General features: G+C 53.7%; 1 protein-coding gene across 2 annotated transcripts in view; it reads right to left on the bottom strand.

Moving 5' to 3' along the window:
- Nucleotides 1–207: 207 nt before the first annotated feature.
- The window catches only part of LOC141075024 (solute carrier organic anion transporter family member 1A2-like), a 101,577-nt gene continuing 76,264 nt past the window's right edge, over nucleotides 208–25,520 (bottom strand). For both annotated transcript variants that reach the window (XM_073562345.1, XM_073562344.1), the window contains 5 exons: nucleotides 2,467–2,629; nucleotides 2,235–2,404; nucleotides 2,086–2,150; nucleotides 1,876–1,993; nucleotides 208–666 (listed from right to left, as the gene is read on the bottom strand). In XM_073562345.1, coding sequence (XP_073418446.1) covers nucleotides 555–666; nucleotides 1,876–1,993; nucleotides 2,086–2,150; nucleotides 2,235–2,404; nucleotides 2,467–2,629 — 628 coding nt within the window. In that variant the 3' untranslated portion in view covers nucleotides 208–554. The remainder of the gene's footprint in view (nucleotides 667–1,875; nucleotides 1,994–2,085; nucleotides 2,151–2,234; nucleotides 2,405–2,466; nucleotides 2,630–25,520) is intronic.

The following is a 25,520-nucleotide window of genomic DNA, read 5'->3' on the forward strand; positions in this document are numbered from 1 at the left end:
CCTGTATACAGAGATACATGATAAGATCCTGTCTGCAGTCACCACTAGGGGGAGCTCCCTGTATACAGAGATACATGATAAGATCCTGTCTGCAGCCACCACTAGGGGGAGCTCCCTGTATACAGAGATACATGTTGCTGTCAGTATTTCAGTGTGCTCGGTCCTCTCCTTGGTGGACACCGCAGTGGAGTCAGAGTTTTGCAGATAGGTGTTTGAGTGATGCTTTATTCTGCAGTTTCTTATTGAGGAGTGATGGCGCCTCCTAGCGGTGACTTGTAGAATCATCCGTTTCTTGAGATGAAGGATTCTACTACCAGTAATTCAGGACAACACCCACAAGTGGCCTTTATTCCCACATATACTGGGGTGCGGCGCTGTTTCCGGGAGTCCTGCACTGATGATGCAGTCATCTGCCCCATTCTCAGTTCTCCATCATATGGATTTGTGGTTCAGAAAATTCATCTTTCTATAGAAATGTATGAGGATAACGAATCATGTGACCATTGAGGACGCGATGCGGTCCAAAGTATCACAGCGACCTCGAGCCCTGGTCACTACGTGCCGCCCTGTGTGTGAGCGGACGCCCGTCTGAGGGCGAGAAGGATGAAGATGCACGGGATGTAGGAGACAAAGCGCAGAAGCGTGGGGATCCCAACATAGAAGTATCTGAAAAGGAGAAGCAGACATCAATCACAGAGCTGCCTACAGTCACCTCCAGAGCTGCGCTCACTATTCTGCTGGTATATCACGTCTTATCCTCCAGTCACCTCCAGAGCTGCGCTCACTGTTCTGCTGTTACATCACGTCTTATCCTCCAGTCACCTCCAGAGCTGCACTCACTATTCTGCTGTTACATCGTGTATTATCGTCCGCTCACCTCCAGAGCTGCACTCACTATTCTGCTGGTATATCGCGTCTTATCCTCCAGTCACCTCCAGAGCTGCACTCACTATTCTACTGTTACATCATGCCTTATCCTCCAGTCACCTCCAGAGCTGCAGTCACTATTCTGCTGTTCCATCGTGTCTTATCCTCCGCTCACCTCCAGAGCTGCACTCACTATTCTGCTGTTCCATCGTGTCTTATCCTCCAGTCACCTCCAGAGCTGCAGTCACTATTCTGCTGTTCCATCGTGTCTTATCCTCCGCTCACCTCCAGAGCTGCACTCACTATTCTGCTGTTCCATCGTGTCTTACCCTCCAGTCACCTCCAGAGCTGCAGTCACTATTCTGCTGTTACATCGTGTCTTATCGTCCGCTCACCTCCAGAGCTGCACTCACTATTCTGCTGTTACATCGTGTCTTATCCTCCAGTCACCTCCAGAGCTGCACTCACTATTCTGCTGTTCCATCATGTCTTATCCTCCGCTCACCTCCAGAGCTGCACTCACTATTCTGCTGTTACATCATGTCTTACCCTCCAGTCATCTCCAGAGCTGCACTCACTATTCTGCTGTTACATAGTGTCTTATCCTCCGGTCACCTCCAGAGCTGCACTCACTCTTCTGCTGTTACATCGTGTCTTATCCTCCGCTCACCTCCAGAGCTGCACTCACTATTCTGCTGTTCCATCGTGTCTTATCCTCCAGTCACCTCCAGAGCTGCAGTCACTATTCTGCTGTTCCATCGTGTCTTATCCTCCAGTCACCTCCAGAGCTGCACTCACTATTCTGCTGTTCCATCGTGTCTTATCCTCCGCTCACCTCCAGAGCTGCACTCACTATTCTGCTGTTCCATCGTGTCTTATCCTCCGCTCACCTCCAGAGCTGCGCGCACTATTCTGCTGTTCCATCGAGTCTTATCCTCCGCTCACCTCCAGAGCTGCACTCACAATTCTGCTGTTACATTATGGCTGCCTCATCCACTTGGCTCTCACCTGTACATGTCACTGTCGTACATGCGGCAGGCCCCGGGGTCTCCGCAGCTGTTGGTCCCCCACCTTATACAGGTGGTGTCTATGGCAGCTCCGTAATGAATGGGGGAGGGGATTCCGCCTGAAATGCAGAGGGGATCTGTCAGCCTCTCGACTCGGGGTCGGACCGTCCGCCTTTTGGGGGGTCTCCATCTGTTCCCCTTCATCACTTACCGAGAGCTCGAGCCGCCAGGAGATGGAGACCAAGACCGAAGGACTTCTCCTCCGGGGTCAGACTCCTACAGTAGGGGGACACAATGAGAGGATGAGCCAGTGGCAGCGCGGGGTCGAGCATGGGCGGGTGATGGGGGCGGTGTCCGCACCTGACGAGCACCATGTACCCGGGCATGGCCCCCAGCGAGTAGATTAAGCAGCAAGCCAGGTTCAGCAGCATGAAGTAGATCAGCATGACGTCACAGGCCTCCTCCCGCGGACACTGCCCCCGCGTAGCCGTGCCGTTCACCGAGCGCACGCAGCCGCAGTCCTGGAAAACCTGCACGGAAACCACAGAGGAGAGTCCGATCCCAACACCTGGGCGCGCGCCGCCGCTCTCACCATGTCCACCCCGGTCCCTGACGTCGACGAGCAGCCGGCCAGGCAGGCGGACACATAGCCCACCCCGTCATCCCCACACACGGGGTCCCACACGTCAGTGGCGCAGCCGCAGTTCACGTTACACCCCGATGTCACATTGTTCAGGTACGAAACGGCCTCCACCCTGACAAAGAGATCAACAAGTCAGAAAGGGTGAAGCCCACCAGACCCACAGTCGCAGCATGAAGAGAAGCCCAGATCGCGGGGGAGGGGACACCTACAGTGTGGGGAAGGGACACTGGGGGAGGGAAGCGACAACGACACTGGGGGAGGGAAGCGACAACGACACTGGGGGAGGGAAGGGACACCAACACTGGGGGAGGAAAGGACATCAACACTGGGGGAGGAAAGGGACACCAACACTGGGGGAGGGAAGGGACACCGACACTGGAGGAGGGAAGCGACAACGACACTGGGGGAGGAAAGGACACCAACACTGGGGGAGGAAAGGGACACCAACACTGGGGGAGGAAAGGGACACCAACACTGGGGAAGGAAGGGACAACGACACTGGGGGAGGACGGGACGACACCGGGTGAGGGAAGGGACACCAACACTGGGGGAATGAAGTGACACCGACACTGGGGGAGGGAAGGACACCAACACTGGGGGAGGAAAGGACATCAACACTGGGGGAGGAAAGGGACACCAACACTGGGGGAGGGAAGGGACACCGACACTGGAGGAGGGAAGCGACAACGACACTGGGGGAGGAAAGGACACCAACACTGGGGGAGGAAAGGGACACCAACACTGGGGGAGGAAAGGGACACCAACACTGGGGAAGGAAGGGACAACGACACTGGGGGAGGACGGGACGACACCGGGTGAGGGAAGGGACACCAACACTGGGGGAATGAAGTGACACCGACACTGGGGGAGGGAAGGACACCAACACTGGGGGAGGAAAGGACACCAACACAGGGGGAGAAAAAGGGACACCAACACCGGGGGAAGGAAGTGACACCGACACTGGGGGAGGGAAGGACACCAACACTGGGGGATGGAAGGGGCACCAACATTGGGGAAGGAAGGGACAACGACACTGGGGAAGGACGGGACAACGACACTGGGGGAGGACGGGACGACACCGGGTGAGGGAAGGGACACCAACACTGGGGGAATGAAGTGACACCGACACTGGGGGAGGGAAGGACACCAACACTGGGGGAGGAAAGGACACCAACACAGGGGGAGAAAAAGGGACACCAACACCGGGGGAAGGAAGTGACACCGACACTGGGGGAGGGAAGGACACCAACACTGGGGGATGGAAGGGGCACCAACATTGGGGAAGGAAGGGACAACGACACTGGAGGAGGACAGGACAACGACACTGGGTGAGGGAAGTACACCAACACTGGGGGAAGAAAGCGACAACAACACTGGGGGAGGGAAGGGACACCAACACTGGGGGAGGAAAGGGACACCAACACTGGGGGAGGAAAGGACACCAACACAGGGGGAGGAAAGGGACACCTACAGTGTGGGGAAGGGACACTGGGGGAGGGAAGCGACAACGACACTGGGGGAGGGAAGCGACAACGACACTAGGGGAGGGAAGCGACAACGACACTGGGGGAGGGAAGCGACGACACTGGGGGAGGGAAGGGACACCAACACTGGGGGAGGAAAGGGACACCAACACTGGGGGAGGAAAGGACACCAACACTGGGTGAGGAAAGGACACCAACACTGGGGGAGGAAAGGGACACCAACACTGGGGGAGGAAAGGGACACCAACACTGGGGGAGGAAAGGACACCAACACTGGGTGAGGAAAGGGACGCCAACACTGGGGGAGGAAAGGACACCAACACTGGGGGAGGAAAGGACACCAACACTGGGGGAGGAAAGGACACCAACACTGGGGGAGGAAAGAGACACCAACACTGGGGGAGGAAAGGGACACCGACACTGGGGGAGGAAAGGACACCAACACAGGGGGAGGGAAGGGACACCGACACTGGGGGAGGAAAGGACACCAACACTGGGGGAGGAAAGGGACACCGACACTGGGGGAGGAAAGGACACCGACACAGGGGGAGGGAAAGGACACCAACACTGGGGGAGGAAAGGAAACCAACACTGGGGGAGGGAAGGGACACCGACACTGGGGGAGGAAAGGACACCAACACTGGGGGAGGAAAGGGACACCGACACTGGGGGAGGAAAGGACACCGACACAGGGGGAGGGAAAGGACACCAACATTTGGGGAGGAAAGGAAACCAACACTGGGGGAGGGAAGGGACACCGACATTGGGGGAGGAAAGGACACCGACACAGGGGGAGGGAAGGGACACCGACACTAGGGGAGGAAAGGGACACCAACACTGGGGGAGGAAAGGACACCAACACAGGGGGAGGAAAGGGACACCAACACTGGGGAAGGAAAGGACACCAACACAGGGGGAGGGAAGGGACACCAACACTGGGGGAGGAAAGGGACACCAACACTGGGGGAGGGAAGCAACAACGACTCTGGGGGAGGGAAGCGACAACGACACTGGGGGAGGGAAGGGACACCAACACTGGGGGAGGAAAGGACACCAACACTGGGGGAGGAAAGGGACACCAACACTGGGGGAGGGAAGGGACACCGACACTGGGGGAGGGAAGCGACAACGACACTGGGGGAGGGAAGCGACAACGACACTGGGGGAAGGAAGGGACACCGACACAGGGGGAGGAAAGGGACACCAACACTGGGGGAGGGTAGGGACACCGACACTGGGGGAGGGAAGCAACAACGACACTGGGGGAGGGAAGCGACAACGACACTGGGGGAGGGAAGGGACACCGACACTGGGGGAGGAAAGGGACACCGACACTGGGGGAGGAAAGGGACACCGACACTGGGGGAGGAAAGGACACCAACACTGGGGGAGGAAAGGGACACCAACACTGGGGGAGGAAAGGACACCAACACAGGGGGAGGGAAGGGACACCAACACTGGGGGAGGAATGGACACCAACACAGGGGGAGGGAAGGGACACCAACACTGGGGGAGGAAAGGGACACCAACACTGGGGGAGGAAAGGGACAACAACACTGGGGGAGGAATGGACCCCAACACAGGGGGAGGGAAGGGACACCAACACTGGGGGACGAAAGGGACACCAACACTGGGGGAGGAAAGGGACACCAACACTGGAGGAGGAAAGGACACCAACACTGGGGGAGGAAAGGACACCAACACTGGGGGAGGAAAGGACACCAACACTGGGGGAGGAAAGGGACACCTACAGTGTGGGGAAGGGACACTGGGGGAGGGAAGCGACAACGACACTAGGGGAGGGAAGCGACAACGACACTGGGGGAGGGAAGCGACAACGACACTGGGGGAGGGAAGGGACACCAACACTGGGGGAGGAAAGGGACACCAACACTGGGGGAGGAAAGGGACACCAACACTGGGGGAGGAAAGGGACACCGACACTGGGGGAGGGAAGGGACACCGACACTGGGGGAGGGAAGCGACGACGACACTGGGGGAGGGAAGCGACGACGACACTGGGGGAAGGAAGGGACACCGACACAGGGGGAGGAAAGGGACACCAACACTGGGGGAGGGTAGGGACACCGACACTGGGGGAGGGAAGCAACAATGAGACTGGGGGAGGGAATCCACAATGACACTGGGGGAGGGAAGGGACACCGACACTGGGGGAGGAAAGGGACACCGACACTGGGGGAGGAAAGGGACACCGACACTGGGGGAGGAAAGGGACACCGACACTGGGGGGAGGAAAGGACACCAACACTGGGGGAGGAAAGGACACCAACACTGGGGGAGGAAAGGGACACCAACACTGGGGGAGGAAAGGACACCAACACAGGGGGAGGGAAGGGACACCAACACTGGGGGAGGAATGGACACCAACACAGGGGGAGGGAAGGGACACCAACACTGGGGGAGGAAAGGGACACCAACACTGGGGGAGGAAAGGGACACCAACACTGGGGGAGGAATGGACCCCAACACAGGGGGAGGGAAGGGACACAAACACTGGGGGAGGAAAGGGACACCAACACTGGGGGAGGAAAGGGACACCAACACTGGAGGAGGAAAGGACACCAACACTGGGGGGAGGAAAGGACACCAACACTGGGGGAGGAAAGGACACCAACACTGGGGGAGGAAAGGGACACCTACAGTGTGGGGAAGGGACACTGGGGGAGGGAAGCGACAACGACACTGGGGGAGGGAAGCGACAACGACACTAGGGGAGGGAAGCGACAACGACACTGGGGGAGGGAAGCGACAACGACACTGGGGGAGGGAAGGGACACCAACACTGGGGGAGGAAAGGGACACCAACACTGGGGGAGGAAAGGGACACCAAAACTGGGGGAGGAAAGGACACCAACACTGGGGGAGTAAAGGGACGCCACCACTGGGGGAGGAAAGGACACCAACCCTGGGGGAGGAAAGAGACACCAACACTGGGGGATGAAAGGACACCAACACTGGGGGAGGAAAGGACACCAACACTGGGGAAGGAAGGGACAACGACACTGGGGGAGGACAGGACAACGACACTGGGTGAGGGAAGGGACAATGACACTGGGGCAGGGAAGGGACACCGACACTGGGGGAGGAAAGGACACCAACACTGGGGGAGGAAAGGGACACCAACACTGGGGGAGGAAAGGAAACCAACACTGGGGGAGGGAAGGGACACCGACACTGGGGGAGGAAAGGACACTGACACAGGGGGAGGGAAGGGACACCAACACTGGGGTAGGAAAGGACACCAACACTGGGGAAGGAAGGGACAACGACACTGGGGGAGGACAGGACAACGACACTGGGTGAGGGAAGGGACAATGACACTGGGGCAGGGAAGGGACACCGACACTGGGGGAGGAAAGGACACCAACACTGGGGGAGGAAAGGGACACCAACACTGGGGGAGGAAAGGAAACCAACACTGGGGGAGGGAAGGGACACCGACACTGGGGGAGGAAAGGACACCGACACAGGGGGAGGGAAGGGACACCAACACTGGGGGAGGAAAGGACACCAACACAGGGGGAGGAAAGGGACACCAACACTGGGGGAGGAAAGGACACCAACACAGGGGGAGGGAAGGGACACCAACACTGGGGGAGGAAAGGGACACCAACACTGGGGGAGGGAAGCAACGACACTGGGGGAGGGAAGCGACAACGACACTGGGGGAGGGAAGGGACATCAACACTGGGGGAGGAAAGGACACCAATACTGGGGGAGGAAAGGACACCAACACTGGGGGAGGGAAGGGACACCGACACTGGGGGAGGGAAGGACACCGACACTGGGGGATGGAAGGGACACCAACACTGGGGGAGGGAAGGACACCAACACTGGGGGATGGAAGGGACACCAACACTGGGGAAGGAAGGGACAACGACACTGGGGGAGGACGGGACGACACTGGGTGAGGGATGGGACACCAACACTGGGGAAGGAAGGGACAACAACACTGGGGGAGGACGGGACAACAACACCGGGTGAGGGAAGGACACCAACACCGGGGGAAGGAAGTGACACCAACACTGGGGGAGGGAAGGACACCAACACTGGGGGATGGAAGGGGCACCAACACTGGGGAAGGAAGGGACAACGACACTGGGGGAGGACGGGACAACGACACTGGGTGAGGGAAGTACACCAACAATGGGGGAGGAAAGCGACAACAACACTGGGGGAGGGAAGGGACACCAACACTGGGGGAGGAAAGCGACAACAACACTGGGGGGGAGGGAAGGGACAATGACACTGGGGGAGGGAAGGGACACCAACACTGGAGGAGGAAAGGACACCAACACTGGGGGAGGGAAGGGACACCGACACTGGGGGATGGAAGGGACACCAACACTGGGGGAGGGAAGGACACCAACACTGGGGGATGGAAGGGACACCAACACTGGGGAAGGAAGGGACAACGACACTGGGGAAGGAAGGGACAACGACACTGGGGGAGGACGGGACGACATCGGGTGAGGGAAGGGACACCAACACTGGGGAAGGAAGGGCCAACAACACTGGGGGAGGACAGGACAACAACACCGGGTGAGAGAAGGACACCAACACCGGGGGAAGGAAGTGACACCGACACTGGGGGAGGGAAGGACACCAACACTGGGGGATGGAAGGGGCACCAACACTGGGGAAGGAAGGGACAACGACACTGGGGGAGGACAGGACAACGACACTGGGTGAGGGAAGGGACAATGACACTGGGGCAGGGAAGGGACACCGACACTGGGGCAGGGAAGGGACACCGACACTGGGGGAGGAAAGGACACCAACACTGGGGGAGGGAAGGGACACCGACACTGGGGGAGGGAAGGACACTGACACTGGGGGAGGGAAGGGACACCAACACTGGGGAAGGAAGGGACAACGACACTGGGGGAGGACGGGACAATGACACTGGGGGAGGGAAGGGACACCGACACTGGGGAAGGAAGGGACAATGACACTGGGGGAGGGAAGGGACACCGACACTGGGGGAGGGAAGGACACCAACACTGGGGGAGGGAAGGGACACCAACACTGGGGGAGGGAAGGGACAACGACACTGGGGGGAGGGAAGGACACCAACACTGGGGGAGGGAAGCAACAACAACACTGGGGGAGGGAAGGGACACCGACACTGGGGGAGGGAAGGGACACCGACACTGGGGGAGGGAAGGACACCGACACTGGGGGAGGGAAGGACACCATCACTGGGGGAGGGAAGGGACACCAACACTGGGGGAGGAAAGGGACACCGACACTGGGGGAGGAAGCGACAATGACACTGGGGGAGGAAAGGACACCAACACAAGGGGAGGAAAGGGACACCAACACTGGGGGAGGAAAGGACACCAACACAGGGGGAGGGAAGGGTCACCAACACTGGGGGAGGAAAGGGACACCAACACTGGGGGAGGGAAGCAACAACGACTCTGGGGGAGGGAAGCGACAACGACACTGGGGGAGAGAAGGGACACCAACACTGGGGGAGGAAAGGACACCAACACTGGGGGAGGAAAGGACACCAGCACTGGGGGAGGAAAGGACACCAACACTGGGGGAGGGAAGGGACACCGACACTGGGGGAGGACAGGACACCGACACAGGGGGAGGGAAGGGACACCAACACTGGGGGAGGAAAGGACACCAACACAGGGGGAGGGAAGGGACACCAACATTGGGGGAGGAAAGGGACACCAACACTTGGGGAGGAAAGGGACATCAACTCTGGGGGAGGAAAGGACACCAACACTGGGGGAGGAAAGGGACACCAACACTGGGGGAGGAAAGGACACCAACACAGGGGGAGGGAAGGGACACCAACACTGGGGGAGGAATGGACACCAACACAGGGGGAGGGAAGGGACACCAACACTGGGGGAGGAAAGGGACACCAACACTGGGGGAGGAAAGGGACACCAACACTGGGGGAGGAATGGACCCCAACACAGGGGGAGGGAAGGGACACAAACACTGGGGGAGGAAAGGACACCAACACTGGGGGAGAGAAGGGACACCGACACTGGGGGAGGGAAGGGACAACGACACTGGGGGAGGAAAGGACACCAACACAGGGGGAGGGATGGGACACCGACACAGGGGGAGGAAAGGGACACCGACACAGGGGGAGGAAAGGGACACCAACACTGGGGGAGGGTAGGGACACCGACACTGGGGGAGGGAAGCAACAACGACACTGGGGGAGGGAAGCGACAACGACACTGGGGGAGGGAAGGGACACCGACACTGGGGGAGGAAAGGGACACCGACACTGGGGGAGGAAAGGACACCGACACTGGGGGAGGAAAGGACACCGACACTGGGGGAGGAAAGGACACCAACACTGGGGGAGGAAAGGGACACCAACACTGGGGGAGGAAAGGACACCAACACAGGGGGAGGGAAGGGACACCAACACTGGGGGAGGAATGGACACCAACACAGGGGGAGGGAAGGGACACCAACACTGGGGGAGGAAAGGGACACCAACACTGGGGGAGGAAAGGGACACCAACACTGGGGGAGGAATGGACCCCAACACAGGGGGAGGGAAGGGACACAAACACTGGGGGAGGAAAGGGACACCAACACTGGGGGAGGAAAGGGACACCAACACTGGAGGAGGAAAGGACACCAACACTGGGGGAGGAAAGGACACCAACACTGGGGGAGGAAAGGACACCAACACTGGGGGAGGAAAGGGACACCTACAGTGTGGGGAAGGGACACTGGGGGAGGGAAGCGACAACGACACTGGGGGAGGGAAGCGACAACGACACTAGGGGAGGGAAGCGACAACGACACTGGGGGAGGGAAGCGACAACGACACTGGGGGAGGGAAGCGACAACGACACTGGGGGAGGGAAGGGACACCAACACTGGGGGAGGAAAGGGACACCAACACTGGGGGAGGAAAGGGACACCAACACTGGGGGAGGAAAGGACACCAACACTGGGGGAGGAAAGGGACGCCAACACTGGGTGAGGAAAGGACACCAACCCTGGGGGAGGAAAGAGACACCAACACTGGGGGAGGAAAGGACACCAACACTGGGGGAGGAAAGGACACCAACACTGGGGAAGGAAGGGACAACGACACTGGGGGAGGACAGGACAATGACACTGGGTGAGGGAAGGGACAATGACACTGGGGCAGGGAAGGGACACCGACACTGGGGGAGGAAAGGACACCAACACTGGGGGTGTAATGTTTTCGGACTTTTATGCTAGATCCGTTATCTTCGCATTTAGTGTGTCGGCCATCTTGTTTCCTGGACTGTGCATTGACTTTTGCCCTCAACCAATATGGAGTCCTCAGCTTGTCGTTGGCCATCTTGTTTCCTGGCATGTGCAGTGACTTTGCCCTCAAAGAACATGGAGTACTCAGCTATGATGTCCCTGCCCTGTTTCCTGCCAATTGTCCTTTTAATCAGCTCCAGCTGATTCACCTGTGCTCCTGAATCAGCTCTATTCCCAGTTTGTGACTTGGTCTGTGAAGCCTGGATCTCCTCTGCTTGGAACCATTTGTGGACACAGAACCCTTCTGCTTGCCAGCTACTTCTGACAGGAAAGTAATAGACTCTGAATATCGTTGGTTGTTTGCCTAACTCTGCAACTATCCTGCTACTGCACTACTTGTATGAAGTAATACAAGAAATGCTTAAGAAGCTTATGTCTCATGTGTCTTATTATACCCATGCGTTAGACTCTAGATAGACTGTATACCACATGACAGATTCAGGAGCCATGATAGAGTCTGCTGGGTCTGAGACACCGCTGCAACCTGTATAGAGATTTTTTTTTTATTTTTTTTTTTTGGATCTTTGCCGTTGGGGAGCCGCTGCAGGCTGTGGATCCAAGATATCGATATATGTGATAGTGGTTGTGGCTTCTCACAACCTTTCCAGGTGAGCACATTCCCTTCTTTTAAGTCAGGAGTGTTACCACAGGTAAACACTATTGTGCTCCTTTTCTTTCTTTCCAGCCTCTCTGCCATACATCTTCGGGGAATATGGAGGACTCTGTTAAACATCTGTGCGAAGTAACCAATTCAATCCTTGCCGATCTACAGGCAGTAAAGGACAGCTTTGCAAGTCTGCGGGATCGGAGTGATCATAATCTACAGGTGTTCGGACAAACCACTCAGGACTTACGAACCCGGATTGAGGTTCTGGAGCGACAAGTCCAAACCCAAACTTCCACCCCGGCAATGGGAATCCCCAAGCTACCACCATTCCGCTTTGGCGGTGAACGGGAAAGATTCAGAGGATTCATTAATCAATGCAAACTGTTCTTTGCGGCTCATGCGCCTCAGTTCCTTACTGAGCGATCTAAAGTATTAACAATAATTATGCTACTCTCCAACAAAGCTCTCGCATGGGCAAACCCTCTAATTGAGACTGACGACGACTGTCTAAATAACCTTGATGCTTTCATTTCAGCTATGGGGAAGGCATTCGATGATCCGAACCGCGGTGCTACAGCGGAATCAGCTATGTTGACTTTAAGCCAAGGTAAGCGCTCAGTAGCAGAATATGCTCTGGATTTCCGGAGATGGGCCCTCGACACCACTTGGGATAGCTCCGCTAAAAGATCGGTTTTTCGGAGAGGATTATCCTCTGTAATTAAGGACGAACTTGCTCGTGTCGACCCACCTACAGCATTAGGAGATTTTATCAACTACTGTATTCGGATCGATGCTCGGCTTACTGAACGCAGACAGGAGAGGTGGTCGGAGCTAAGGCACTCTAATCATTTATTCTCTCCCTCTCCAGCCAAGGAGTCCTTGAGCAGGATTATACGAGAACCAAAACCCGAGCCTATGCAGGTGGACTCTTTACAGAGACGGGTCAGTGATGCACGTAAGGAACAGCGACTAAAGGAAAATCTGTTTCTATTGCGGTAAGTCAGGACATTTCATCATCAACTGCCCCAGTCGTTCTCGTAAGACAACTGCAGCCATCATACACTGCGAGTGCTGTGAGAGGGGTTCTGTCAGGTCCGCACTACAGACCCCAGAGGGAGTAGAAGATACAGACATTGATTACTCGGACTTGAACTCCGTTATCTCTGAGCCCGATGCAGGTGTTACTGCAGCAGTTTTTCCGGTCCTCTCAGCGGTTTCCCAGCTGAGCTGCAAGAACAACAATTCTCATTGCTTCATTCCCCTCAAACTCAGGGTTCACTCCGTTTGGGTATCTACCTCCGCTATGATTGATTCAGGGGCAAGCGGCAATTTTATGGACATCTCCTTTGCCCAGAGACATAACGTACATTCAGTAAAGAAGGCTACTCCTGTACAGATGGAGACCGTGGATGGCTCACTGTTAAACTCGGGACCAGTGGACCAGGAGACGGAACCCCTGAAGGTCCTCATGGGCAATGACCATCAAGAGAGTCTGTCCTTTATGCTCATCTCTTCTCCTCATTTCCCTATTATTCTAGGACTGCCTTGGCTGCAGGCTCAGAATCCTACGATTAATTGGGAGACTAAAGAACTGCACTTTCCGAAGACACAGATAAGTCCAGAAGCTTCAGTCTGCTCCATCCCTAAGGGACCACCATCAGTCTCAGAGCTACCAGCAATATACCGTGAGTATGCTGATGTGTGCGACAAAAAGAACGCAGACCTACTACCCCCTCACCGTCCATATGACTGTCCAATAGACCTATTACCAGGTGCAGGGATACCGTTTGGCAAGATTTACCCTTTGGCAGGGCCAGAGCTAAAGGCGCTAAAGGACTATATAGATGAACAGCTAGCCAAGGGCTTCATACGCCATTCTTCATCTCCCGCTGGTGCACCAATCTTCTTTGTGAAGAAGAAAGACGGATCTCTTAGGCCCTGCATAGATTATCGGGAGCTCAATAAGATCACGATCAGAAACCGTTACCCACTACCTTTGATTCCGGAATTATTGGAGAGAGTACGGCATGCAAAGCTCTTTACTAAGTTGGATCTCCGTGGGGCCTATAACTTGGTCCGCATTAGACCTGGGGATGAATGGAAGACTGCTTTCAGGTCACGCTACGGACACTTTGAATACCTGGTAATGCCATTCGGTTTATGTAATGCCCCAGCAACTTTCCAACATTTGGTGAATGACATTTTTAGAGATCTCCTGGATACATTCATTGTAATTTATTTGGATGATATCTTGATTTTTTTTCTAACTCCACAGAGGAACATCACAGACATGTGAAGATGGTCTTAGAACGCCTTCGACAAAACCATCTGTATATCAAACTAGAAAAGTGCGAATTCCATCGGACGAAGATCCAATTTCTGGGGTATGTAATGACGTCACGAGGAATTAGTATGGATGAGAGTAAGATCCAAGCCATTAAGGACTGGCCGGTCCCCAAGAATGTAAAGGAGGTCCAGCGCTTTATAGGGTTTGCTAATTTTTATAGGCGTTTTATCAGGAACCTTTCTGAGGTAGTGTCTCCCATCACACGGCTTACCCGCAAGAACTCTGCTTTTACCTGGACCCCCCAGGCTCAAGAAGCATTTTCCCGCCTGAAACAGAAATTCACCACGGCACCTATTCTGGTGCATCCTAACCCTGAACGTGCCTTCATAATAGAGGTGGATGCCTCAGACAGTGCCATTGGAGCTATCCTCTCCCAGAGGACAGGCGAGAAAGAAGTCTTAAATCCCTGTCCTTTCTTTTCTCGGCGGTTGTCTCCTGCAGAACGAAACTATGACGTGGGTAATAGAGAATTGTTGGCCATCATCGCAGCCTTCAAAGAATGGAGACACCACCTTCAGGGAGCTGCACAGCAGATAATCGTCTTGACTGACCACCGCAATCTCGAGTTTATCAGATCGGCTAAGTGTTTGACTCCTCGCCAGGCTCGTTGGAGTCTTTTCTTAAACCAATTCAGTTTTGTTATCTCTTATAGACCAGGATCGCGTAATGGAAAGGCCGATGCGTTGTCTAGACTCTACTCAGATGAAACTATCCCACTCACGTTTCATAAGACTGTTATCTCTGATTCCAGGTTCCTGGGGGTGATCCATAATCAAGACTTGCTTAACGATATCAAGGAAGCATACCATACGGATCCCTGGTTGGCACAACCATCTTGTGAAGTAAGTCTTGTATATAAGAATGGTGTGTGGATTCAGGGGCAACGCCTGTATATTCCTGAAGCGGCCAGAGGGAAAGTACTGCAACTCGTCCACGATTCTAAAATAGCGGGGCATAGAGGAGTTCTGAAGACTCAAGAATTCCTGTCTCGCTTCTTTTGGTGGCCCACGTACAGAAGAGACGTTCTGGATTATGTCACTTCTTGTGAAGTCTGTGCTAGATGCAAGACTCCACGTTCGTCGCCTACAGGTCTTTTACAACCCCTACCCATTCCCACCCGTCCATGGGGATCCATATCAATGGACTTCATTGTGGAGCTGCCAACCTCTCAAGGGAAGAACACAGTTCTAGTGGTGGTGGATCGGTTAACAAAGGCAGCCCATTTTATTCCGTGTGTGGGTTTACCCACTGCGAAACACACATCGGACTTGATCATCCAAAATGTGTTTCGTCTGCATGGCGTACCGGATGAGGTTGTATCTGATCGAGGGGTGCAATTCACTTCAAAGTTTTGGCAACACTTCTGTGCTGCGTTAAACATCAAAGTTAATCTATCTTCTGCCTTTCATCCGCAGACAAATGGACAGACTGAGCGGACTAACCAGACCTTAGAACAGTATCTCCGCTGTTTTATCTGCCACCTACAAGATGACTGGGTGGATTTGCTCCCACTGGCTGAATTCTCTTACAACAATTCGCAGAGCACTTCCACTAAGCTGTCACCCTTTTATGCCAATTTGGGTTATCATCCTAACATCCTTCCTCGATTTCCCATAGACACACCTCTCCCAGCTGTAGCCGACAGAATCACATCTCTACAACAGAACCTTGATCTACTTAAGAGGAATCTGGAATCCGCTCAGGACAGGTATAAAAAATCGGCAGATAGGTTTCGTAAACCTGCACCAACCTTCAAGGTAGGAGATTTGGTTTGGCTGTCAACTAAGAACCTTAAGATGAGAGTACCATCATCCAAATTGGGTCATAAGTACATCGGGCCTTATAAGATTACTAAGCTTGTCAGTAACGTTGCCTGTCGCCTTCAACTGCCGAGATCTATGAGGATTCACCCTGTGTTTCATGTTTCTCTACTGAAGGCTGCAACTCCCAATTCTTTCCCTGGTCGTTCTTCTTCCCCTCCTGCTCCGGTCCTCATCGATGGCCAGGAGGAGTTTGTCGTGGAAAGGATCCTGGACTCCAGGTTGCGTAGAGACGGGGTGCAATACCTGGTACAGTGGCAAGGCTATTCTTCTGAGGACAACTCATGGGAACCAGCCTCCAATCTCCATGCGCCTCGTTTACTCCGCCAGTTCCATCAGAGGTACCCGGGAAAGCCTGGACTGGGGCCATCCGGAGGCTGTCCTTAAGGGGGGAGTAATGTAATGTTTTCGGACTTTTATGCTAGATCCGTTATCTTCGCATTTAGTGTGTCGGCCATCTTGTTTCCTGGACTGTGCATTGACTTTTGCCCTCAACCAATATGGAGTCCTCAGCTTGTCGTTGGCCATCTTGTTTCCTGGCATGTGCAGTGACTTTGCCCTCAAATAACATGGAGTACTCAGCTATGATGTCCCTGCCAATTGTCCTTTTAATCAGCTCCAGCTGATTCACCTGTGCTCCTGAATCAGCTCTATTCCCAGTTTGTGACTTGGTCTGTGAAGCCTGGATCTCCTCTGCTTGGAACCATTTGTGGACACAGAACCCTTCTGCTTGCCAGCTACTTCTGACAGGAAAGTAATAGACTCTGAATATCGTTGGTTGTTTGCCTAACTCTGCAACTATCCTGCTACTGCACTACTTGTATGGAGTAATACAAGAAATGCTTAAGAAGCTTATGTCTCATGTGTCTTATTATACCCATGCGTTAGACTCTAGATAGACTGTATACCACATGACAGGGGGAGGAAAGGGACACCAACACTGGGGGAGGGAAGGGACACCGACACTGGGGGAGGGAAGGGACACCGACACTGGGGGGAGGGAAGGGACACCAACACTGGGGGAGGAAGGGACACCAACACTGGGGGAGGAAAGGACACCAACACTGGGGGAGGAAAGGACACCAACACTGGGGGAGGGAAGGGACACCGACACTGGGGGGAGGAAAGGACACCGACACGGGGGGAGGGAAGGGACACCAACACTGGGGGAGGAAAGGACACCAACACTGGGGGAGGAAAGGACACCAACACTGGGGGAGGGACACCAACACTGGGGGAGGAAAGGACACCAACACTGGGGGAGGGACACCAACACTGGGGGAGGAAAGGACACCAACACTGGGGGAGGAAAGGACACCAACACTGGGGGAGGGACACCAACACTGGGGGAGGAAAGGACACCAACACTGGGGGAGGGACACCAACACTGGTGGAGGAAGGGACACCGACACTGGTGGAGGGAAGGGACACCGACACTGGGGGAGGGAAGCGACAACGACACTGGGGGAGGGAAGGGACACCGACACTGGGGGAGGGAAGGGACACCGACACGGGGGGAGGGAAGGTACACCAACACTGGGGAAGGAAGGGACAACGACACTGGGGGAGGACGGGACAATGACACTGGGGGAGGGAAGGACACCAACACTGGGGGAGGGAAGCAACAACAACGCTGGGGGAGGGAAGGGACACCGACACTGGGGGAGGGAAGGGACACCAACACTGGGGGAGGGAAGGACACCGACACTGGGGGAGGGAAGGACACCATCACTGGGGGAGGGAAGGGACACCAACACTGGGGGAGGGAAGGGACACCGACACTGGGGGAGGAAGGGACAATGACACTGGGGGAGGGAAGGACACCAACACTGGGGGAGGGAAGCAACAACAACACTGGGGGAGGGAAGGGACAATGACACTGGGGGAGGGAAGGGACACCGACACTGGGGGAGGGAAGGGACACCGACACTGGGGGAGGGAAGGGACACCGACACTGGGGGAGGAAAGGGATACCGACACTGGGGGAGGAAAGGGACACTAATGCTGGGGGTGGGAAGGGACAACGACACTGGGGGAGGAAAGGGAAACTGAGACTGGGGTGGATGAGACACTGACACTCAGGCTACAGGACAATGAAACTAACACTCGGGCTCCAGGATAATGACACTGACACCGGGGGTACAAGATATTGACGCTAACACTAGGGGTGCGGATAATGACGCTGACACTTGGGGTACAGGATAATGACGCTGACACTCTGGGAACAGAATAATAACGCTGACACTCGGGGTACAGAATATTTATACTTGGGGTACAGGATATTGACACTTGGGGTACAGGATAATGACACTGCCACTTGGGGTATAGGATAATGACACTGATACTCGGGGTACAGGATTGTCAGAAAAATATGAGTTATTGCCTAAATAACTGAAGCACCCACCCAGAGCTGCCTGTTGTATCTCCTTAGTTTGTGAATGACATGCTTCACAATGATCCCCCTGGCAGCAGCTTCCCCCCTCCCTCACTCTGCTCTGTGAGATACTCTCCCTCCCCCCTTTCCTACAGCACATGGTCATTTTACGGCCCTGACTAGTTAAAAGCAGTTCTTCCCGCCAGGGATTTAAACTCTCCTTTGTCTATTCAAACTCAAATTTAAAAACACACAATAATCCTAGAGGCAGTAAACATATATTTTCAGAATCTGTATAAATAAAGCTATGCCCAACATTATTTTGCAACTTCTAGAGTCACCAGAAACCGAGGAAAGGGTTTCTGCCCTGCCGTACCACACAGAGACATCATGTTTGGTCTTGAATGAAAGATCATTTTGTAAGAGAAAATATAATCCCCCTGCTGTCACTCTATGAGCCCCACAGCCAGAGATATGGCACATAGAAGTGTCATGGTTAGGACATGGTTAATGTCCTGTTCTCACAGGGTTAACTTTTGCCGGCCTCTCTTTGGATCTGGGAGGGGTATTTATACTCACTCTTTACCAGGGTTCTCTGTCAGTTATACTGCTGTTCTGGTGTGTCTGACCTCTGGTGTGTGTGTATTCTCTGTTGCTTGTTTGCTTCCCGTGTATGACCCGGCTTGTTCCCTCACTCTGTATTCCGTCTCTCGTTTTTGTACTATTGTCTTTTCCGGTTCTGACCTCCTGGCTTGGCTATCGTTATTCCATGACAGTTTGCCCCTATTGTACCTTCTAATGCCTGTTCTGGTTTTCTGATCTATTGCTACGTCCTGACTATCCATTCTGTCTAACCCTTTGGTACTGTATTGCTATCTCGTGCTTTGACCTCGACTTGATCTGGTTTCTGTCTCTGTCTATGCCCCTTGGTAACATTGTCCTGTAGTTAACTTTCTAGGAGTTTCCCTGCAGGTCCTAGATCTGTGGAGCTTAGGCCACGCCCCCAGCAGTCACGTGGTTCAGGTCCTGGAGCATGCATTGTCACCACTGCTGCCCGCTCCGCAGGTTTCTTTGTGCACAGTCTTTGTACTCAGGACACGCGCTCTGGCTCAGTGAGCAAGTGCAGTACGATGTTCCTGACAAGAAGGTTTTTAATAACTCTTGAAAAAAGTGCATACATTTTCTGACAGACCCAAGTGAGGTCAGCAGGAGAAAAGCATAAAACTGGGAGGGTGTCATTTGCATGGAGAGCCAGATAACATGAGGCTGCACTGATGTACCATTAACCTTGGGACGATTCTCCTAACCCTTGATCGACAAGTCATATCTGTGACTGAGATAGAGTAAGTTTCCTATTTTAATCCCTTTTATTTGTAACTGTCTGTATATACTGTATTTTGTCTCCTTTTGTAATATCTTTTGTATTTTTGTAAACACTGCCTATCTTTTCTGGAGCAAACTTATAAATTTACTAGTTTCGTTCTCCTTGCTCTATGACCGAACCGACATGTCCTCTGCGCTAAATTACGCCACCTGGTGGGTTGGTATCTGACCTGATATAGGCTTTAGTATCAAACGAGGAACTGGTGGCAGCGTAACGGCCTGGTGGTATTGGGGAACCAAGGCAGGGACGGATCGGAGGTTTATGTGTGTATTTCCTGCCTGAGACTGGTGCTATATATACCGCCCTCACTGCAGAGTGCCCGATAGCCAGTACGCGACCAAGCAGCCTTTCTGGCGACTACTTATCCTAGGTGTAATTCCCTGACTGACCTGAGAGTAAGGGGGCGCCAGAGAGCTGCAAATTACGAACCGGAACTGAAAGTGGAAAAATAAGTTGGGGGGATTTATATATCACCCAACCAAATACAGTATACAGTATATAAATTCCTGACAACTGGGGGGAACTGGGGGGAACAGTGGGATAGAAAGATAAATCCCTGACAGGGATAATGACACTGACACTCGGGGTACAGGATAATGACACTGACACTCGGGGTACAGGATAATGACACTGACACTCGGGGTACAGGATAATGACACTGACACTCGGGGTACAGGATAATGGTGCTGACATTCGGGGTACAGGATAATGACGCTGACACTGGGGGTACAGGATAATGACACTGACACTCGGGGTACAGGATAATGACACTGACACTCGGGGTACAGGATAATGACACTGACACTGGGGGTATAGGGTAATGACACTGACACTGGGGGTACAGGATAATGACACTGACACTCGGGGTACAGGATAATGACACTGACACTCAGGGTACAGGATAATGACACTGAAACTCGGGGTACAGGATAATGACACTGACACTCGGGGTACAGGATAATGACACTGACACTCGGTGTACAGGATATTGACACTGACACTCGGGGTACAGGATAATGACACTGACACTGGGGGTATAGGGTAATGACACTGACACTGGGGATACAGGATAATGACACTGACACTCGGGGTACAGGATAATGACACTGACACTCGGGGTACAGGATAATGACACTGACACTCGGGGTACAGGATAATGACACTGACACTCGGGGTACAGGATATTGACACTGACACTCGGGGTACAGGATAATGACACTGACAATCGGGGTACAGGATATTGACACTGACACTCGGGTACAGGATAATGACACTGACACTCGGTGTACAGGATATTGACACTGACACTCGGGGTACAGGATAATGACGCTGACACTCGGGGTACAGGATATTGACACTGACACTCGGGTACAGGATAATGACACTGACACTCGGTGTACAGGATATTGACACTGACACTCGGGGTACAGGATAATGACACTGACACTCGGGGTACAGGATAATGACACTGACACTCGGGGTACAGGATAATGACGCTGACACTCGGGGTACAGGATGATGACTCTGACACTCGGGGTACAGGATAATCACACTGACTCAGGGTACAGGATAATGACACTGACACTCGGGGTACAGGATAATGACGCTGACACTTGGGGTACAGGATAATGACGCTGACACTCGGGGTACAGGATAATGACACTGACACTCTAGGTACAGGATAATGACGCTGACACTTGGGGTACAGGATAATGACACTGACACTCGGAATACAGGATAATGACGCTGACACTCGGGGTACAGGATAATGACGCTGACACTCGGGGTACAGGATAATGACGCTGACACTCGGGGTACAGGATAATGACGCTGACACTCGGGGTACAGGATAAGGACACTGACACTCGGGGTACAGGATAATGACACTGACACTCGGGGTACAGGATAATGACACTGACACTGGGGGTATAGGGTAATAACACTGACACTGGGGGTACAGGATAATGACACTGACACTCGGGGTACAGGATAATGACACTGACACTCAGGGTACAGGATAATGACACTGAAACTCGGGGTACAGGATAATGACACTGACACTCGGGGTACAGGATAATGACACTGACACTCGGTGTACAGGATATTGACACTGACACTCGGGGTACAGGATAATGACACTGACACTCGGGGTACAGGATAATGACGCTGACACTTGGGGTACAGGATAATGACGCTGACACTCGGGGTACAGGATAATGACGCTGACACTCTAGGTACAGGATAATGACGCTGACACTTGGGGTACAGGATAATGACACTGACACTCGGGATACAGGATAATGACGCTGACACTCGGGGTACAGGATAATGACGCTGACACTCGGGGTACAGGATAATGACGCTGACACTCGGGGTACAGGATAATGACGCTGACACTCGGGGTACAGGATAATGACGCTGACACTCGGGGTACAGGATAAGGACACTGACACTCGGGGTACAGGATAATGACGCTGACACTCGGGGTACAGGATAATGACGCTGACACTGGGGGTACAGGATAATGACACTGACACTTGGGGTACAGGATAATGACACTGACACTTGGGGTACAGGATAATGACACTGACACTCGGGGTACAGGATAATGACGCTGACACTGGGGGTACAGGATAATGACCCTGACACTCGGGGTACAGAATAATGACACTGACACTCGGGGTACAGGATAATGACGCTGACACTGGGGGTACAGGATAATGACGCTGACACTCGGGGTACAGGATAATGACGCTGACACTGGGGGTACAGGATAATGACACTGACACTTGGGGTACAGGATAATGACACTGACACTCGGGGTACAGGATAATGACGCTGACACTGGGGGTACAGGATAATGACACTGACACTTGGGGTACAGGATAATGACACTGACACTCTGGGTACAGGATAATGACGCTGACACTGGGGGTACAGGATAATGACACTGACACTTGGGGTACAGGATAATGACACTGACACTCGGGGTACAGGATATTGACACTGACACTCGGGGTACAGGATAATGACACTGACACTCGGGGTACAGGATAATGACGCTGACACTCGGGGTACAGGATAATGACGCTGACACTGGGGGTACAGGATAATGACGAACACACTCTGGGTACAGAATAGTGACACTGACACTCGGGGTACAGGATAATGACACTGACACTCAGGGTACAGGATAATGACACTGACACTCGGGGTACAGGATAATGACACTGACACTCGGTGTACAGGATATTGACACTGACACTCGGGGTACAGGATAATGACACTGACACTCAGGGTACAGGATAATGACACTGACACTCGGTGTACAGGATATTGACACTGACACTCGGGGTACAGGATAATGACACTGACACTCGGGGTACAGGATATTGACACTGACACTCGGGTACAGGATAATGACACTGACACTCGGTGTACAGGATAATGACACTGACACTCGTGGTACAGGATAATGACGCTGACACTCGGGGTACAGGATGATGACTCTGACACTCGGGGTACAGGATAATGACACTGACACTCGGGGTACAGGATAATGACGCTGACACTTGGGGTACAGGATAATGACGCTGACACTCGGGGTACAGGATAATGACGCTGACACTCTAGGTACAGGATAATGACGCTGACACTTGGGGTACAGGATAATGACACTGACACTCGGGATACAGGATAATGACACTGACACTCGGGGTACAGGATAATGACGCTGACACTCGGGGTACAGGATAATGACGCTGACACTCGTGGTACAGGATAATGACGCTGACACTCGGGGTACAGGATAATGACGCTGACACTCGGGGTACAGGATAAGGACGCTGACACTCGGGGTACAGGATAATGACGCTGACACTGGGGGTACAGGATAATGACCCTGACACTCGGGGTACAGGATAATGACACTGACACTCGGGGTACAGGATAATGACGCTGACACTGGGGGTACAGGATAATGACGCTGACACTCGGGGTACAGGATAATGACGCTGACACTGGGGGTACAGGATAATGACACTGACACTTGGGGTACAGGATAATGACGCTGACACTCGGGGTACAGGATAATGACACTGACACTCGGGGTACAGGATATTGACACTGACACTCGGGGTACAGGATAATGACACTGACACTCGGGGTACAGGATAATGACGCTGACACTCGGGGTACAGGATAATGACGCTGACACTGGGGGTACAGGATAATGACGAACACACTCTGGGTACAGAATAGTGACACTGACACTCGGGGTACAGGATAATGACACTGACACTCAGGGTACAGGATAATGACACTGAAACTCGGGGTACAGGATAATGACACTGACACTCGGGGTGCAGGATAATGACACTGACACTCGGTGTACAGGATATTGACACTGACACTCGGGGTACAGGATAATGACACTGACACTCAGGGTACAGGATAATGACACTGACACTCGGTGTACAGGATATTGACACTGACACTCGGGGTACAGGATAATGACACTGACACTCGGGGTACAGGATATTGACACTGACACTCGGGTACAGGATAATGACACTGACACTCGGTGTACAGGATAATGACACTGACACTCGTGGTACAGGATAATGACGCTGACACTCGGGGTACAGGATGATGACTCTGACACTCGGGGTACAGGATAATGACACTGACACTCGGGGTACAGGATAATGACGCTGACACTTGGGGTACAGGATAATGACGCTGACACTCGGGGTACAGGATAATGACGCTGACACTCTAGGTACAGGATAATGACGCTGACACTTGGGGTACAGGATAATGACACTGACACTCGGGATACAGGATAATGACACTGACACTCGGGGTACAGGATAATGACGCTGACACTCGGGGTACAGGATAATGACGCTGACACTCGTGGTACAGGATAATGACGCTGACACTCGGGGTACAGGATAATGACGCTGACACTCGGGGTACAGGATAAGGACGCTGACACTCGGGGTACAGGATAATGACGCTGACACTGGGGGTACAGGATAATGACCCTGACACTCGGGGTACAGAATAATGACACTGACACTCGGGGTACAGGATAATGACGCTGACACTGGGGGTACAGGATAATGACGCTGACACTCGGGGTACAGGATAATGACGCTGACACTGGGGGTACAGGATAATGACACTGACACTTGGGGTACAGGATAATGACGCTGACACTCGGGGTACAGGATAATGACGCTGACACTGGGGGTACAGGATAATGACACTGACACTTGGGGTACAGGATAATGACGCTGACACTCGGGGTACAGGATAATGACGCTGACACTGGGGGTACAGGATAATGACACTGACACTTGGGGTACAGGATAATGACACTGACACTCGGGGTACAGGATATTGACACTGACACTCGGGGTACAGGATAATGACACTGACACTCGGGGTACAGGATAATGACGCTGACACTCGGGGTACAGGATAATGACGCTGACACTGGGGGTACAGGATAATGACGCTGACACTGGGGGTACAGGATAATGACGCTGACACTGGGGGTACAGGATAATGACGAACACACTCTGGGTACAGAATAGTGACACTGACACTCGGGGTACAGGATATTGACACTGACACTCGGGGTACAGGATAATGACACTGACACTTGGG

The sequence above is a fragment of the Dendrobates tinctorius genome, unplaced genomic scaffold (assembly GCF_039654945.1).
Source record: "Dendrobates tinctorius isolate UK_male_01 unplaced genomic scaffold, ASM3965494v1 ptg000348l, whole genome shotgun sequence".
Classification (NCBI taxonomy): domain Eukaryota; kingdom Metazoa; phylum Chordata; class Amphibia; order Anura; family Dendrobatidae; genus Dendrobates; species Dendrobates tinctorius.